Genomic DNA, 19,026 nt, shown 5'->3' with positions numbered 1-19,026 from the left:
AATTTCACTAAGATCTGTCTGGGTTGTGTTTTTCTTTTTATTTGTCCTGCCAAGTGCTTGGTAGGCTATTTCATATATATTTTTTAAATTTTATTGAAGTATAGTTGATTTACAATGTTGTGTTAATTTCTGCTGTACAGCAAAATGACTCAATTATACATATATATTCTTTTTCATATTCTTTTCCATTATGGTTGATCACAGGATGTTGAATATAGTTCCCTGTGCTATAGAGTAGGACCTTGTTGTTTATCCATTCTATATATACTAGTTTGCATCTGCTAATCCCAAACTCCCAATCCTTTCTTCCCCCACCTCTCCTCCCCCTTGGCAATCACACGACTGTTCTCTATGTCTGTGAGTCGGTTTCTGTTTCATAGATATGTTCATTTGTGGGGTATTTTAGATTCCATATATAAGTGATATCGTATGATATTTGTCTTTCTCTTTCTGACTTCACTAAGTATGATAATCTCTAGGTCCATCCATGTTGCCATTATTTCATTCTTTTTTATGGCTGAGTGACATCCCACTGTATATATATATGTCACATCTTCTTTATCTATTCATCTGTCGATGGGCATTTAGGTTGTTTCCATGTCTTGGCTACTATAAATAGTGCTGCTGTGAACATAAGAGTGTATGTATCTTTTTGAATTATAGTTTTGTCTGGGCATATGCCCAAGATTGGGATTGCTGGATCACATGGCAACTCTATTTTTAGTTTTTTGAGGAACTGTCATACTATTTTTCATGATGGCCACACCAATTTACATTCCCTTGGTAGGCTATTTCAATTTGGGCTTTCATGTCTTTCTTCAGTTCTGAGAAATACTTAGTATTATTTCTGTGAGTATTGCTTCTGCTCAATTTTTTTCTGCTCCTTCTTTCTGGAACTCCTCTTAGATTAAGGTTGTAATTTCTGGATTTCTATTCTGTGTTTCCTAATGTGTTTTTCATACGTTCACTTACCCCTTCCAGGAGAATTCCTTGGCTTGCTCTTCCAGTTCACCAAATTGCTCTTTAACTGTGTCTATCCTGCTATTCAGCTTCTCTATTGAGTTTTTAAAATTCATTTCAACAGTTAAAACTATTATTTCAGGGACTTCCCTGGTGGCGCAGTGGTTAAGAATCCGCCTGCCAATGCAGTGGACACGGGTTCAATCCCTGGTCCAGGAAGATCCCACATGCCGCGGAGCAACTAAGCCCGTGCGCCACAACTACTGAGCCTGTGCTCTAGAGCCCGCGAGCCACAACTGCTGAAGCCTGCGCACCTAGAGCCTGTGTCCTGCAACAAGAGAAGCCACCGCAATGAGAAGCCCACGCACCACAACAAAGAGTAGCCCCCGCTCCCCGCAACTAGAGAAAGCCCACGCGCAGCAACGAAGACCCAACACAGCCAAAAATAAATAAATAAATAAAAGTTTTTAAGAAACGAAACTATTATTCCAAATATTTCTAATTGAACCTTTTTGGTCACTCTTGTCCTCATATTATCTTCCCTTATTTTTCTGAGCAAATTAAATACACTTACTTAAAATTCTGTGGTACATCCTGTATTAATTCCATTTCCTTTGAGATCTCCATTATAGAGTTTGTTGTCTCTCTTTTTTGGTGTTGACCTTCTCCAACTGTTTGTTTATTCTTATTTTTGTACTAATTTCTGTCACTGAAATTTCCTGTTAGAACATCAGCTGCATCTATTTAAGAAGCCAGCTTGGAAGGCAAGGATGGAAACAACTATTGGCTTACTCTACTGGTACTGTTTTCAGAAAGCCAGCCTTCTTGGCATGACTTTTCTCTTTCTCTCAGGTGTCACTAGCCCCTGAGAGCACTGCCCTTCTCTCTGAGCCAAGGCCCTCTCTGTGCTGTTTCTACTCACTATACTTCTGACACCAAATATGTGGGTTTTTATCCCCCAAATCAACCAATTCTCCAACTCTCCAGACACCAACTGGGTGTCCTACTACTCAATTCAATTCTGACACTAACTACCTGGGGTTAGCACAGACCCACAGGTTAAGGGCCCAGTCCCCCAAGACTGCCTCTCCCCCACTTCAGACACCAGTTGCAAGTCCCAGGCTGCCACCTGGACTTCTGACCAGCTGGCTATAAATCAGCGTTCTCATACCCCCTCCTCAGGTTCAGTAATATGCTAGAATGACTCACAGAACTGAGGAACACTTTACTTATGTATACCAGATTATTGTAAAAGATATTATAAATGATACAAATGAACAGCCAGATAAAGAGGTACCTAGAACTCCAAAAGAGTTCCAAGTGCAGGAGCTTCTGACAAGCTTCTGATGCTGTGGACTTGGCGTGTGCCACCCTCCCAGCACATATGTGCTTTCACCAACCTGGAAGCTCCCCCAGACGTTGTCACTTAGGGATTTTTATGGAGGTTTCATCATGCGGCATCATCAATTACTAACTCAATCTCCAGCCCCTCTCCCCTCCCCAGAGGTTGGAAGGTGGGGCTGAAAGTTCCAAGCTCCTAATCAAGGTTAGGTCTTCCTGGCAACCAGCCCCCCTCTGAAGCTATCTAGGGGGCCACCAGGAGTTGCCTTGTTATAACAAATAGTGCCCTCTCTGTCCTATCACTCATGAAATTCCAAGGAATTTGGGAGCTCTGTGTCATGAAGTGCGAGCAAATACCAAATGTTGTAACAAAAGGTGCTGCTGTCATCCCTATTACTCAGGAAATGGCAAGAGATTTAGGAACTCTATGCCAGGAACTGGGGACAAAGACCAAATATATATTTCTTTTCATATCACAATGTCCTACCCTCACAGACTGCTCCGTCATTGCTGACTGGCCTCAGCTGGTGGAGGAGTAGAATGACTGACCTACCTGGCTGCCCTTGGCCTCCCTGCGGCCATGACAGGGCCTCTCCTGGCTTCTCGTCTCCCACTTGGCACTCGCCCTCATGCTCCCTGGGCCGCCTTTTATCTTTTCAATCAGATACTCGTTATCCATGAATTTCTCTCTGTAGTCCTCTTCTTGCTTTTCTCTTTTTTTTTTTTTGGCCATGCCACATGGCTCGTGGGATCTCAGTTCCTTGACCAGACCAGGGGTTGAACCCGTGCCCTTGGCATTGTAAGTGCAGAGAGTTAACCACTGGACTGCCAGGGAATTCCCTCCTCTTGCTTTTCAATGAGGCTATATTTAAACTTCATTCTATCATTTCTTGGCATTTCATGGAAGGAACACATGCTCAGTCCAATACCTTGAGGTGGAATTATGTAAAAAACGAAATATAACCTTCAAACCAGTAACCCACTTCTAGGAATTTATCCTAAGGAAGTAATTAAGAATAAAGCTTTAACCCCAAGGAGTTTCATCACAGTAACATTGGATATGAAAAAGTGAAAACAAATATCCAATTAGAGGGGTTTAGTTAAATAAATGGTGACACATCCATACAATGACAGAGTAAGTATGTGAAAAATAACATGGCAGGATATTTAAGGGTATGTAAAAATATCATTGATGTATTATTAAATAAAAATTTCAGGTTACAAAATTATTTTACAGTCTCATTTTTGTAAAAAAAAAAAAAAAATAACCACACATGTTCTTATAGAAAATGGTAGCTCTGCATGGTGGGATTTCTGCTTGACTTTGTTTTCTTCTTTTTGGCTCTTCTTTTCCACACTCTTGGAGATTGTTTTCAGTAACTGCTATGTGCAAGACTCTAGTCGCATCCTCTGCTTCCCTCCCCCAGGTGGGCTGGAAGATGGCATGCCTTCCAACAGTGTGCCCCGATCGACAGCCCCAAGTGGAATATCCAACCCAGAGAAGAAGATGAGCTGTGGGACCCAGTGCCCAAATCCCCAGGGCCTCAGCTCAGGCCCCCTGACCCAGAAACAGAATGGCTTCCGGACCACAGAGGTAGGTCGCAGCCACAGAACAGACTTGGGACTGGAGGCAGGGGGAGAAGGTTGCTTCAGGGCAGAGCCAAGCTGAGACAGCACCCAGGGAAGGAGCGGTGACAGCCCACCTTGCCAAAGGAAATTCTCCACCCACCCGTGTGAAAATTGTTGCAAAGAAAATAGCAAGGCTCCACCCCCCACCCCCTGCCTTGAGGGTTGCTGTGTTTCGTTGAATCAGCGGAAATGGGTCCTTGATATTTGCGCTCTAAAGGAAGTGTGTGTTTGTTTAAATACAGCTTTGTTCAAGGACCTCCTTTGCTGTCGCAGCTCTCAGCATCTTGATAGTGAGGTCTGTACTGGCTGCGGGAACTAGTCTCAGGCCAGGCAGTCGACCATCTTAGGGGCTGGCAGGGAAGAAGACCAGCGTGGTAGGAGACAAGCCTGGTGTTCTACCTCACCCCTTCCAACCAGGTGGGCAGTGGGAGGGTCTGCAAGGGGGGTTCTTGTTGCAGAATGTGGTGACAGCATCACCCCACACTGTTGCTGTGGGAGATGAGGCAGGGCTATGGAGTCCCTGGACCTAGCTGGCATTCTGTCTGATTCTTTCTTTTCTCTCAGAGCTGTTGTTGGGAAGTGTTCCTCCTGCTGCCCCTGACCACTCCTTAGCAGACCAGCGCAGCGGTCTGCCGTCTCCTCCTCTCCCCACTCCGTTCCTCCCTCTCGCTTCCTCATCTTCCCCATCCCCTCTAGCTCCCACCTTCAAAGTCCACTACTTACTCAATACTCCAAATCCATTTTTCCCCTCTCCCCTGTCAAAACGTACTGGTCCTGTCTCTCAGGCCAGCGCCGTCTGTTTTCTGAGGATCCAACCGGGTTATCTAATGATGGAATTCTTGCCCACATCAGTGAGTTCCCTTTCCAAGCTTTGGTCAGAAAACCTGTTGCAAATTCAATTAACTAAGTAGCTTTGCAGGAATCACTCAGTCTCCCAGAGTCTCAGGTTCTTTATCCACACAATGGAAATAGTACCAAGATGAGAGAACAGGTGGGCCTGTTCTTTGTGAACTGAGAGGTGCTGTGAGAAGGCAGTAAGGCACCCAGCACCACAGGCCAATTAAAGGAAACACTGATGGTGGCTCTTCAGACATGTAGAAGGTCATGGGTGGGGGGGTAGATCCGAGGGCAGCAGTGGCCTTCCTGGTGTCCTGTATTGCCTGCTTTGTCTGTGCATAAGCTGGCTTTCTAGAGGCCCAAGCATCATTGCCATCTCCCAAGGCAGTCTGTGCCCCACAGAACTATGCTCAGAAGCTTGGTCATTGCTCTAGGGCAGGCCCTGACTTTTGTACCCTAACCTCCTCCCCACACTGTGCCCTCACCTTTTGAGCCAAGATGTTCCATGAATGGGAGGAAGTGGCTTTGCCTGGCACGTGCTTGCTTTCCAACCTCACTTCCATCACTCTAAAGTTGTGTTCTGCAATTTACAAAGCGCTTTTAGGTCTACTGGCTCATTGAATCCTCCCAAGAGCATGTAAAGTAAGCATCATCCCATTTCAGAGACAAGGAAACTGAGATGCGCTTGATTGATGACATGAATAGGTCATATAAGTGCTAGAGATGGGTGTTGGTAACTTTAAATTGAAACAGGTGACTATTAGAAAAGTGGAGCATAGAGATCTTAAAGTACTTTTTTGTCAAAGAATAATGTATTAGTCAGCTAATGCCACAATAATGCTGCATGACAAAGCAAATCAACATTCAGTGGCTTAAAACAACCATCTTTTTCTCCTCACAGTCAGCCACAATTTGAATGGCTAGGCCTGACTTCAGGCTCCAGGCTCCAGGTCTAGCTCAGTCTGTTCTGTGTATTTTATTCTGTGAATCAAGCTGAAAGAGCAGCAGCTCTCTGAGGTGTATTATCATGGCTATGGCAGAAACCCAAGAGGGCAAACACATTTCATGTCTCTGCTCACACCATACCATCTAACCTCCTATTGGCCAAACCCAACATCAGTAGGACAAGGAAGTGTACTCTGTCCCCGGTAGAGAGACAGGAAAAGATTAGGAGCAATAGTGCAATCTACCACATATAACATATATATAGAAAAATGTACAACTCTGTCATACGTTCAATGAATTTTAATGAGGTGACTCACCCATGTAACCATCTTCCATATGGAGACACAGAACAGTATCACTACTCCAAAAATCCCCTGTGTGCCCCTCACCACGGTGACTGGGGTGTGCCACTCACTTTCCACACCCCAACAATATAACCACTCTTCTGACATCTAGCATTATAGACCAGTTTTGTTTATTTTTGACTTTTATAGATGGCATCATACAGTATTTGCTCTTTCGTGTCCGGCTTCTTTTGTTCAACATTATGCTAGTGAGAATCATCCATGTTGCTGTGAGTTGCAAAAATTTCCTCGTTTTCATTGCTATGTATAGTTCATTAAATGAATATACCACAAGTTAACCCTTCTACTTGAAGGACATTTGGGTTGTTTCCAGTTTGGGGCTATTGTGAACAATATAGCTGTTAACATTCTTGTACCCTTGGGTGGACATTCACTTCTCTGGGGTATATACCCAGGAGTAGAATTCCTGGCTCATAGGACGGGGATATATTTGACTTTAATAGATACTGACACAGTTTTCCAAAGTGGTTATACCACTTTACATGCTAACCGGCAGCAGATAAGTTCCAGTTATGGACCATAAGAATTTAAGGCCAGTAAGTCGTGCTTAGTCCTGTCTTTCTTAGGCCCGTGAGAGCAGCTTTCTAGGTGCCGCCTGGGTGCTAAGCACTTCCTTGTATTATCTCACTTGATCCTCACAATGACTCTACCGTGTTGATATTGTTGTCTCCAGTTCACAGATAAGAATGGAGACTCAGGCGGCTCAGGAAAGCTCTCCCCACACCACACACGTGTGCACTCTGGGAGCTTGTGTGGTAGTTAAAATGGGGCTGGGTGAAGCCAGCCCGCCCCGGGCTCCAGCCACAGTGAAAACTGTGTCTCAGGGGAGTGAGGACCACACACCTGACCAACACAGCACCAGGGGGCAGATGTCACACACTGATAAGCTGGCCACAAAACAAAATTGTGAAATTTTGTTTTCACGATTCAGTGAACGATGCTGTGTTGTAAGTATTTCCAAAATAAGATCAGGGAGCAGATCGCTTCAGTTTTAAGCATTCCGACAATTGCTAAAATGCATCAGGGGGTCTTCCTGTCCTGAGACCTCACCAGCCACCAGGCATCCTGACTTCCTCAAAGGCAAATGTTTCTACTTAAGGTGTCAGCTTACAAGACAAGTCAACCTCTGATTGAAGCTTCTGTCAGCAGAGCTATCTCGTACCAACACAGATCTCAGCTGCCTAGAATCTGCCTAAGGAAAATAATTTTCTTCCTATTCCGTCCAGGGCCTTTGACATACTGTCTCTTCCTAGCTTGTTTCATACTCCAGGCTAGAGCTTCCTGCGTTTTCTGTGTCTGGCTCAGGCAGTGTCTGGCTCACCTCTTCCGGTCTGCCTTTGCTCCCCCAAGATGAACTATTAGCACTTCACCGCGTTCCCCTGGACATCATCGGGCCATCAGCTGATGGTTCTTGGGCACTTTTTTAAAAGCTTTCCTTCTCCAGAAGAACCCGTTCATAAAGCATGCATCCTCATGCACATGTCTACACAGGGTTCCCGTTCAGATTTATAGACCAAGTTTGTCCAGTCCTCACTGGGCCTGGAAAATTTCCTCATCAGGTCCTGTAAGCACTCTTTGGATTCCTTCATCTGATGTTCGTCCACTGAGTGCCATCTGGGTGCCAGGCACTGTTCTGATGCCAAGGATCCAAGAGTGGAACAGGCACACATGCCCTTTGCTCTGAAGCAGTTGCCAATTTTTTTTCTTTTTTGATGTTCTAGAAAGGCACAGTTTAATAAAATAGAGTCCTTGGTCTCAAGGAGTTCACAGTCTAGTAGAAGAGACATAGCAGTGAATACACTATTATAACACAGTGTGGTAAGTGCTATTATACAGGGGGTCATGTGATGCTGAGGGAACCCCCAGGAGGGGCACCTCTTGTGTGCTCAGTACAGCGCCTGGCACTTAGCAGGGGAGCAACAAAAGTCTGTCAAGGGATTGAATGAATAAACCCAACCTGGATGTCAGAGAAAGCTTTCTGGGGGAAGAGAAGCCACATCTGAGAGCAGGAGAAGGAAGGGAGAGGGCTAGCCAGGTGAAAGTGGTGGACCAGGGTTGGGACGAAGGGGCACGTGATATAGCAGCAGCAGGTGCCTTGAACTCTCCCAGGTTCTGGAACATGTGCCCAGCTCAGGATGTTGTGCATAGTAGGTGCTCAGTGAAACCACGGGGACCCTGTAGGGTCTTCTATTCAGGCCTCTGTTGTGCAGCTTCAGGAAGCAGCTTCTACCACTCCCTTGCATTGTGTGCACGGGGCAGTCACAGCCTGCAACGCAGATGCTGCCTTTGGAGTTGAGCAATGTGGTGCTACTTCCTCGGAATCCAGATGTCTCTGTCTGTCCTTTTTGATGCTTCCTGTCACCTGGTTCCACCGTGCTTAGTCTCCCTGCTTTCTGCAGTCTTCTCAGTACACACCCTTTGCTCCTGCAAAGACAGCAGCTGCCAATTTTAATGGCGCTGAGCCTGGGAAGGCAGATAATACAGAATAAATGAAGACAGATTTGAAATGGTGCTGCGAAGGAAAGCAAAGGCCCCTGGAAGGGGATAGCAACTACTCGATTTAACATAGATGTGGTCCACAGTTCAGGTCACTTTCCAAAGGGCCACGAGGGGCAGCTGACGTTGCTGAGGCCTGTGAGCCGCTGTGAGCAGCAGCGTTCGGAGCCCTTCTCCGCTCTGTCTCGCCAAACAAACCACATCTTCTTTCAATTCCCTCTGGCCCCTGTCTCGTGCCCAGTGTTAATAGGTGCTAACTGGCAGAAAGATTGTGGCACAAATGATGTCTCACAAATTGGAACTGTCTCAGTGGGGCGCTCTTTCTCTAGTAAACCTTGATTTGCTCCAGTCACTTGGGACCTTTCTGACTGTGCAGCATCTGATAAATCATCGACTGTCTCCTCCCCCCGCCTTCCCTGAGCTCAACAAACAACGGGAGGGGAAGCTCTGTAGCTGCTTGTTCTCTCCTGCTCATTAATTGCTCAGGAACTCTGGGCTGCCTCCAGACATTTACTCTCCAACGTGAATGTGCCGTTTCTTCAGGCTTAGGACTCTTGTTTTTCTACTCCAGAGGTATCGCCTCAAGTATTCAGCTAAGGTAGAAAAGTGGATGGTGGATGTAGCTCGGGGCAGACGAAGCTCTGAGTCTGGCTGGCCTCCCAGTGAGCCTTCACGTCTTCAGAAGTTGCATCGTTTTTAGTTGCTTTATTATTCTTGGCAAAGTGGCCGGACCTTGCCAAAGAAATGAGCTGATGCCTGGACTGATTCTCAGCTAAGTAGCCTCGGCCTCCTGCGCTTCCTGCCCACCCCTCCCCCTCACCCCCTCCAGTGTCTGACTGTCAGCAAGGCTTGGTGCGGTCCAGGAAAGGTAGGTGAAGCCTCAGACGCGTGGATGTGACCAAAGAGGGAGGCCTAATCCAGAAAGGAGGATGGGACCAGCCCAGAATTTCTCCTGGATGGTGGTAATACGAGATCCGTGAGGAGAGTTTGGAAAGTAAATATGAGTTTCTCCTAGAGAAACAAAAACATGACATTAAAAGGAGAGCGAAAAAAAGAAACCATTGAGGACAACCAGAGAGGGAAACCTGTTAGAAGGACACTTTGATGTATATTCTAGTTTAAGCCTGGGAAAAGGAAGCAATGTAGCGGCATAGGGATGTGTGTGTGTGTGTGTGTGTGTGTGTGTGTGTGTGTGTGTGGTGATTTCCACAATGCATCTATATATCAGCTGTTACCTTATGTAGATGAAGAATTGCAAAACCCAGTGTTCACCTAAGGGCATGCAGAAAAACCAATTCGATTAGAAGACTCTCAGGGCAGAGACCTCCTTCTTCTTTGTATTCTTCCCTTGCCCCCTGAGCCTGCTTCAGGGGTATGCACCTAGTATGTACTCACTGATTGTTGCTTGAATGGGGTTGGCCTAGGACTTCATTAAGATTAGAAAAATTGGGACTTCCTTGGTGGTCCAGTGGTTAAGAATCCACCTGTGGGTTCGATCCCTGGTCAGGGAACTAAGATCCCCCATGCACCGGGGCAACTAAGCCCGCACGCCACAACTACTGAGCTCGCACCTCAACTAGAGTGCCTGAGTGCCACAAACTATTGAGCCCACGCACCCTGGAGCCCGGGCGCCACAACTAGAGAGAAGCCTGCGCACCGCAGCGAAGAGCCCATTTGTCACAGTGAAAGATCCTACAGGCCTCAACGAAGATTCCCGTGTGCCACAACTAAGACTGGATGCAGCCAAGAAAAAAGATTAGAAAAATTTCCCATGGCTCCACTCCCCACTCACTCCCTTCCCCACCTTTAGTGATTGAAGACTGTTCTGTTGGAGCCCAGCTGCTCTTCTAAAGCAGGTTCTACTGCCCTCCTAGTGTTTGATCTATCTGAGGTTTAAGTTGAAAAGCAACAACTCCCTTTGGCATCCGATACCTGATAAATAAAAACCCCTAGACTGAGTTAGCCTGAATTAGTACAAGTGGCTGTGGTCTGCACGGGATTTGCTTGAGATTTGGGGAGTTCTTGAGAGTTTTGCCTGAGGCATAGTCTGATCCCTGCCCCTGGAGGCTAGCATCCTGGCCCTTGGTGGAGTTGCTAAGATCAAATGGTTCCTGAATGACCTCTCATTAATGCCAATGAAGCAGCAGCAAATAAATTCATGGAATTTGGGAACAGCTCGAAGTCTGTTATTGTGTGTCTCCTTTTAATGGGACTTGACTGAAAAGAAGAAAAATGTCTTGAGTTGCAGCTGACAAGGCTCAGGCTTTAATCTTTCAGGAAGGCAGAGAGGAAGGAACTAACATTGTCAGAGTGTCTGCTGTGAGCCAGACACGCTATGTGGATGGCCTTCTCTTTAACCCTCACAGCTCTGAGTGGTAAGTAGCATGATTCCCCAGCTGGGAAAACAGGCTCGGGAAGGTTAAGTATTTGGCCAGCGTGGCAGAAGGAGTAGTGACTTGGCTGTGTTGGAGTTCAAACCCAGGTCTGTCTCCCTCTAAACCTCATGATCTTCCTTCTCATTTCCTGAAGCAAAACGGTGGAGAATTTAGTGTGAGCACTGGCAGTTGTGGGAGGCTGGGTGTGAGGCCCACAGCCCACGTCCAGCCTCCCACCATCTTTAGTTCAACTCACCACCTCTGTTGACACTGGCCTCAAGCAAATTGCTTTAGCCTGAGTGACTTCAGTTGCCTCCTCAGGAAAAGTGAACACAGCTACATTCCTGGCCGTGCCTCAGGGATGGTGCAAGGAACAATCAATCACGAGCATGATTGAAATCCTAGGAAAGTTCTAGAATGTTTAGGCAGGGCAATGCAGACAGGTTCTGTTCCCCAGGATTTTTTTCTCTTTCTTTCTGAAGATGTATCTTCACACACATGTTCTTCATCAAATTATTTGTCAGAGGTCTATTATGTGATGAGCACCAAGTTAGATGCTGAGGACACTGTGGTGAACACAACAGACTGGGTCCCTCCCTCCTTGAAGTTTTAATCTGATGAAGATGTAGAAATAAGCAAGTAAACAAGCAAATAAATACATAATCCAAAGTCTGGTTAAAGGCCAAGAAGAAAGTACAGAATACCGGGAGAGAGAATAAGGCAGCCCCATACTGTGTCTGCTTAGAAAATCCCTGCAACGCTCCCTAGGAAATGACTGGCCGTGATTACCTCTGGGGAAAACACAGCATGGCCAGAGCATGGGAACAAGTGTTACTTCTCAGTGTGCTTTTCTCTACTCTTTGAATTTCTTTTACCATAATTATGTATCATTTCTATAATTAAAAAATACTAGTTTTGCAGAAAATTGGTGTCTGATAAATCATGAACTCGGTAAGCCTTTTTTCTTCGTTGTCTACAAGGAACTGTGGAAAGGTTGGTGCAGCCCGTGTTAGGTATATTTGTGCAGTCAAATTAAAGCAGAGAACATCGTTCTTTCCATTTGGGAGAAAATGAGAAAAGGTGAGCTGACTTAGCTGCCCTCTTGGGTCCGGGCCTCCTTCCACAAGAATGAGCTGGGTCACTGACTTCTAAACCCCAAGAGAAACACGTCCATCTGCCAGGAATTTATTACAGTCAATCTGGTTACCTTTGAGAAATGGCGGCCAATAAATGACTTTTAATTAAAGAGGCAGTATCAAGAGGACTAAAATCTATGATTCTAAACCTGCAGAAGTTAAAATGAGGCAAGGGAAGAATAGAAAAGCTGTAAAACCAGGTGAGAAACAAGAGTGTGGCCCATTAACAAAAATCAATGGTGATAAAACTCACAAAACAAGAATTTTAGAAGTGAAATTAGCAGACAGCTGCAAAAGGAAAAGGTACTAAATAGGCTTCTCTCAGCATTGAGTTGGGAAGTATAAGACTTTTTTTTTAAGACAGTAATTGCAATAGGGACACGTTTTCTCTTCCTATCATTGAATAAAGAGGGTTGGCTGCTAAATTAAAAGGTTTGGCTGGCTAAAAACCATATCAGAGGGGAAAATATCTATGTCATACAAAATGTCATAGTCCCAGAGGTACAAATGGTGTAATTGTTCCGTGTATCTATATAGCTCTTTTCTCAGAGGAGGGCAAAGCAACTTCTTTCTTGGAACTTCTAGAGAAACTATCTGGCATTGTGGTTCTCTTTCTCATTCATCTTTGTCCCTCTCATTTGGGCTTCAAATCTGAGGTTTCCAAGTTGTGACTAGATTTCAGCAACTACCAACCTCCTAGATAATCGTGCTGCTATAAAAAGGGTGGGTGCCTCTCTGAGGTCTCGGACTCGGAAGTTTCTCTTTTATAAAACACCTTAAGTCAATGCATTGTTGTTCTGGTTGTTTAATTTGCCAAATTAAATACAGTGTAATTATTTGAAAGTGGATTTGTTTATGGCTTGGAGCCTTCTGTGCCCATCATTAGAATACAGAACTCCAGTTTGTTCTTTATCCAAATGTGGATCTTGTAGAGTTATTATTAGTAGTAGTATTTAGAAGTAGTCGTAGCAATAGTCATGGTTTCAGTAGAACAAGAAAGTTTTTGATTTAAATTTGGTATGTTTGACTGACATTATTTTGTGAATAGAATTAATGTCAAAAGCTATTATATAATTGGGGCAACTAACTGTCCTGGTTTGCAGGGGCCTGAGGCAGTTCCTGGAATGTGGGACTTTCTGTTTGAAAACGGGACAGCATTGGGCAAGCCAGGAGAAGTTGATCACCCTATTAATGCTAAGTGACATGCTTAATTCTCTCCCCCCCAAAGACAAACAAACAAAAAAACCCACTAAGAAGTAGGCATTATCCCCGCTTTTGGATGAGGGAACTGAGATTCAGAGGTTAAAGCAATGTCTCATGCAGCTAACTAATAGCAAAGCCTTGTGCCAAATCCAGGTCTGCCTGGCCCCGAAGCTTGTCCTCTGAACATCTCCATTGTCAGGCTTTTGCTACACAGATTTAAGAGATTGCCCCACTCTACTTGAGATGCAAACCATACGTATTCTGTGGCTGTTCTGGGAATGACTATTTTGTAGCCTTTGATTCTTAAACAGGCTGAAAAATTAAGAGTCATCCAACTATTGAATGTTTGCTTGAATTTTTAAGCTTATGAAGGCAGACTGAAACATAGAGCGGAGCACTTTCTGTGTAGAATCTTTAATAACTTTTTGTGAAATCTTGCCAATAACTCTAAAGAAAAGCAGTTATGCAGTTCAGAAAGTTTACATTTCCATTCTGGAAAGCTCTCTCACTGCCCACCGGTTTGAGGGGAATGCTGTCCTCAACTTGGCTCATTTCAAATAAGGCCTCTGTGTCTCTATTCCACATCCCAGTCCTCGAAGCTTTTATGCATTAACACCCGAAATGGAAATCAGATGGAATTAGCCTCATAATTGCCACCGTTTTCTTTCGGAAACAAAATTGGTTGTGGGACTTTATGAGTTCTCTGCTTTTCGGGGAAAATAAACCCATAAAAGTCACTGCTAGGCCCTAGTGCCAGTTCAGGCTTGGAGGAGCTGAGCGTTAATAAGTCCTTAGACAGCATTGACTTCTGATTGTTAAAGCAGGGGTGCGTTAAGAAATGCATGGTGTTTATTCATTCATTCATCCATTTATTCAACCAAAGTTAAATAGAAGGCCTCGATTCACTTTGTTATAAAGCAGAAACTAACACACCATTGTAAAGCAATTATACTCCAATAAAGATGTTAAAAAAAAAAAAAAGTAGCCAGAAAAGCAAGATCTTTTACCCTAAAAGAAACAATAATTAGAATGATAGCTGAATTCTCACACGCAACTTTGGGAGCCAGTAGACAGTGAAAAGAGATCTACAAGATGCTAAAAGGAAGTAACCATCAACTTAGAATTCTAGAATTCTATACCAGAAAAAATGTATTTCAATAAAGAAAGTAAAATGAAGACGTTTTCAGACCAACAAAACCTGAGAGAGTATACTACCAGCACACACCTACTAAAGGAAATTTTTTTTTTTTAAAGGAAATTTTAAACACTGTTCTTCAGGCAAAAAGAAAGTGATCCCAGATAGAACCTCAGAAATATAGCAAGGAATGAAGAACAAAAAAAGCAGTAAATATATGGGTACTAAATAAACACTGGATAAAATAACAATTAAAAAAAAATGGAGGGCCTCTTAGGTCTCAGATTGTGCTAGGCACTGGGAACTTGAAGAGGAAAACAATGAAATCCTATCTCATGAAATCAATGGATAAGGCTAAAGTTGCATATAGTCAAAATGATCCTTAAACATCCCTCAAATTACCCATAGAGTATTATCTTAGGTCAGGGTCCCTGGAAACAGAGCCTGAGATGAGGATTCTTGTGCAAGTAAGTGAGTGAAAGCATAGTCTCAGGTGAAAGAAACCCTTAAGGTAGTGGGAAACAGGGTAGGGCCAGAGGACCGAGTTCAGCAAATATGTGAGCTCAACTGAACAGCTGTAGTGTAGCCTCAGCCTGATCCCAAAGGGAACTCCAGAGCATGAATGGCATCATAGATTTATACCCCCTTGAGGCAAAAGGACCAGCTTTTATATTCCCAATAATCAGGCATTGGCTTTAGGCTGTCTCTAGAAATTAGGGTATAACCTCTTTGGTATTTCTGGATGAGGTGGCTCTGATCAGATGAGGGCAAGTCTCCAAAGAAGGGTGCAGCTCTGAGTGATTAGCAGCCAAAACTCAAAGCAGCTGAGGGATGGATGCACCAGCCAAGTAAACGGAATCTGAAAGGGGCATCACCAGCGGCTACTACACAGGATATATGTGCCCTGTTAGAAACCTGCATATCATTTGTTAATAAATACAATAGAGCAATTTATTTTTCTCCAGTGGTGTGATAGACCACCATTTCTTGGGATGCATTACAGATGAAGTATTGATACTTGGCTTATGTGCAGGGACCATGTTGTATGAAAAATCTGCATCTATCAACACTAGACTGACATCCAGAATGGGGAGATGCTCACGCCGTGGGAGATGCTCCCACAGATCTGAGACTGACTGTTTTCCGGGAAGGTGACTCTGAGATGTCATTATATGAGATGTTCTTTGGGAAGTGCCCTGTCAACACTGCGGGAGGGAGGGCCGGAAGCAGGAGCGGGCAGAGGGAGAAGTGGAGCTACAATGCAGGCCCGCCCACAGCCTCGGCTGACCCCACCCCATGGGAAGCTCTGAAGCTAAATGGCAGGTCAGAGCTGGCCTGCTTTGGGTCAAATGGCCAGACGTTTATACGCCTGCATTGGGCCACCTAGGAAGGGGAGGCCCTGGGTGAGGGGTCTCTCTGCAGCTGAGGCCGCCCTGAAGGGACAGCTGGAGGCTATTTGCCTGCTGCACTCCCTGCAGCTGGGCAGAGGGCCTTCCTGGAGGGGGGTTGGGGGCACACATCTCTGTCCATCCCTGATGGAGACAACTCGTGAGGCCAGTCTCAGGCTCACTCCGAGCACATGATCACTGAATGGAACGGGCACAGAATGACCCCCCACTGGTCCAGCTGTCTTCTCTTGAGGGGGAATGGGAGGATTGTGCACGTATGCTTGAAGAACCTGCAATTTAGTCACTACTTTAGTATTTAATATAGATTCTGGACTTTCCTCACTTATCTTCACTTATAAGCGGATAATCTACAGATTTAGAGAACAAACTAGCGGTTACCAGTGGGGAGAGGTAAGGAGGGAGGGGCAATATAAGGTTGGGGGAAAAAAGGGTTATTATGGGATTACATGAAATCATGAAACTTCTGAAAATTGTAAGGCACTATGGAATTTAAAGAATCTTTCATTCAATAAAAAAATTGAAAAAAAGAAATGGATAATCTATCCTACTTTTTACTTATTATACTTACCAAGTCTTTTTTTCCCCTTATTTTTAGTTAATGACAGGCATTGTGCTAAGTACCTTACATTCATTACCTTAGGTAATCCTTATAATAACATTATGCGTTAGGTACTATTATTATCCTCCAACTTACGGATGAGGAAACTCATCTAAGGGTTAGAGAGGTTAGAAAAAACTTGCCCACAGTGAAATTATATAGTCAGTGTCCAAACCAAAGTCTGTCTGACTCCAAAGCTCAAACCCTTAGCTGCTCTACCAAAGCCAGCTGTGAAACCTCTCACATTGCCCTTTTTTTAAAATAGATGTTTATTGGAGTATAATTGCTTCACAACACTGTGTTAGTTTCTGTTGCACAACAAAGCGAACCAGCCCTATGCATACACGTCCCCATATCCCCTCCCTCTTGAGCCTCCCTCCCATCCTCCCTCTCCCACCCCTCTAGGTCATTGCAAAGCACCGAGCTGATCTCCCTGTGCTATGCTGCTGCTTCCCACTAGCTAACTATTTTACATTCCATAGTGTATATATGTCAATGCTGCTCTCACTTTGCCCCAGCTTCACCTTCCCACCCCATGTCCTCAAGTTCATTTTCTATGTCTACCACTTTATTCCTGATAAAGAAGATGTGGCACGTATATACAATGGAATATTACTCAGCCATAAAAAGAAACGAAATTGAGTTATTTGTAGTGAGGTGGATGAACCTAGAGTCTGTCATACAGAGTGAAGTACGTCAGAAAGAGAAAAATACCGTATGCTGACTCATATATATGGAATCACATTGCCCTTTGATGGACCTTCGCCAATTCACTCATCCATTCATTCAACGGTGCTTTACCGAGCATTTCTATGCCAAGCTCTGCACTAGGTTGGTATTAAAGATTCAACAGAGCAGCCTATGAAAAGGAGTATATGTGCATGTGTCCTTGTGGGTCGTTCTTCCTGCATCTGTGTGTGTGTGTGTGTGTAACGACTTCAAGAGATTAATGCAAATGTCAGGACCTTTGGATATTTCCTAGTAACTCAATTCACCGTGTTTAAACTTTTTAACAGGCTAAAAGAGACACTAAGCGGACGTCTGGAAAGGAAGTCACCATTAACGTCGCGGACAGCATTCGACAGGTGGACAGAAGTCGAAGAATCACAAAGAACTGCATCAACTAGCAGAGTGTTCAACCAGTTGAAGGGCAGAGGGACTTCTTTGGTGCCCTTCACATCCTGGACCCCATCGCGGAACCTTGAAGACGTGGTGGCCCTTGCTGTGTGGGAACGCTGCTGATTGCCTTGGGAGACTGTCTTAGCCTGTTGGGACGTTCTCAGCCTCCTATTTATCACATAAATGTATTGGCAGAGTACTCCCATAGGGTAATAAACTGCAAATGTATGTTCAGTTTGCCCCTTGCAACTGCTGCAGTGTGGTCTGATGGAAAAGTGGCGAGCAAAAGCACAGGCCAGTTAAGGAAATGGAAAAGTAGAAGGGGTAGGTTCCTGGTTGAAAGAGTCACAGTCGGTTCTGAGCTCTCCTGGCCATGGTCGTGCGCACTGTTTCAGGCAAGCTTATTCTTTCATTCTTCCTTTTTGAAATACCACCATCTCACAGCTTACCGTGTTCACTTAAAAGCTGGCTTTCACCCAACTCTAAACCCACATGTATGAGGAATCAAGAAACAGGAAAACTGTTATTCTTGTTTCCTTAGCTCAGGATGAGACAGCTTCAGATCCAATTTTACACAAACTAACCCCACCAACACCCATGGTGTATCCCAGGGAGGGCCTCTGTGATACAGTCACACCCATTTCTCTCCCATCTGCCTTCAGCATCCCCCCGGGCCAGGGTCCACATCAGCTTCTGAACCGTAATATCACAGTAGTGGTCACCTCGGCACCCTCAAGGCTCAGCAGACATTGCATTTTTCCAGCTTTCCACTTCCCGTTGCTTGTGTTCTTGAGTGTTTTTTCTCTCCAATAAGGCCATTTGCAGTTGTTAATCAAAGACCAGGCTCACAAGAGGGAGAAAATCTGGAACATGTTGGCTTCCCTTTGGCCTCTCTGCACAGCCCAGGACTGTGTCATTTGGTATCTGCAAAGGAATCGCTTTAAAAAGTCAGTACCTAGTTGGTGTGCGTTCACATGGACATTAGATCCACATGCACTGTGTTAGAAATCTGTAGCTGAGGCAGTAAAAAAAACAAAATCGGTAGGAATAAAATTTTCTAGCATTTCTTTAAACATGTTAAGGTGGAAGTATTTTCCTCCGAAGTAATGTAGCATGATTTTTAAAGGACTGTTAACATGCCTGGAATTGGGAAAGGTAGGACTAAAGTTGTACCGAATGATACCAATAAACTCCATGTTTAGCAGAAATAGGTAGTCTGATGGTGTGTGTTTATCTATCATAGTCCGGAGAAGGTTAAAAATTCAGATACTTGGCCTCTTTACCTGCTAACTCTGTTATTCCTCAAACACAAGTGAGCAATGTCCCTTCCTTCCTTCCTTCCTTCCTTCCTTCCTTCCTTCCATGGATTGTATATTTATTCAGTAAACATTAAATGCCAACCCTGTGTCAGGCACCGTGCAGATGCTGAGAGATTTGGAGTCTGGCCAGTCATGGTTGTATATCCTGAATTTGACAGT

At 44.6% G+C, this 19,026-nt stretch overlaps 1 protein-coding gene across 3 annotated transcripts in view; it reads left to right on the top strand.

The window, feature by feature from the left end:
• BAALC (BAALC binder of MAP3K1 and KLF4) overlaps nt 1–18,756 on the top strand; it is a 95,268-nt gene extending 76,512 nt beyond the window's left edge. The window contains exons 2-3 of one of the 3 annotated variants that reach the window (XM_059901390.1): nt 3,729–3,895; nt 17,446–18,756. In XM_059901390.1, coding sequence (XP_059757373.1) covers nt 3,729–3,895; nt 17,446–17,556 — 278 coding nt within the window. In that variant the 3' untranslated portion in view covers nt 17,557–18,756. Of the gene's footprint in view, nt 1–1,102; nt 1,523–3,728; nt 3,896–17,445 lie in introns of those variants that run through there. The other 2 variants (XM_059901394.1, XM_059901391.1) reach the window with 2 other exon arrangements.
• The last annotated feature ends 270 nt before the right edge of the window (nt 18,757–19,026 follow it).

Source organism: Balaenoptera ricei, chromosome 17 (assembly GCF_028023285.1).
Source record: "Balaenoptera ricei isolate mBalRic1 chromosome 17, mBalRic1.hap2, whole genome shotgun sequence".
NCBI lineage: Eukaryota > Metazoa > Chordata > Mammalia > Artiodactyla > Balaenopteridae > Balaenoptera > Balaenoptera ricei.
This window is presented reverse-complemented; position numbering and strand designations above follow the sequence as displayed.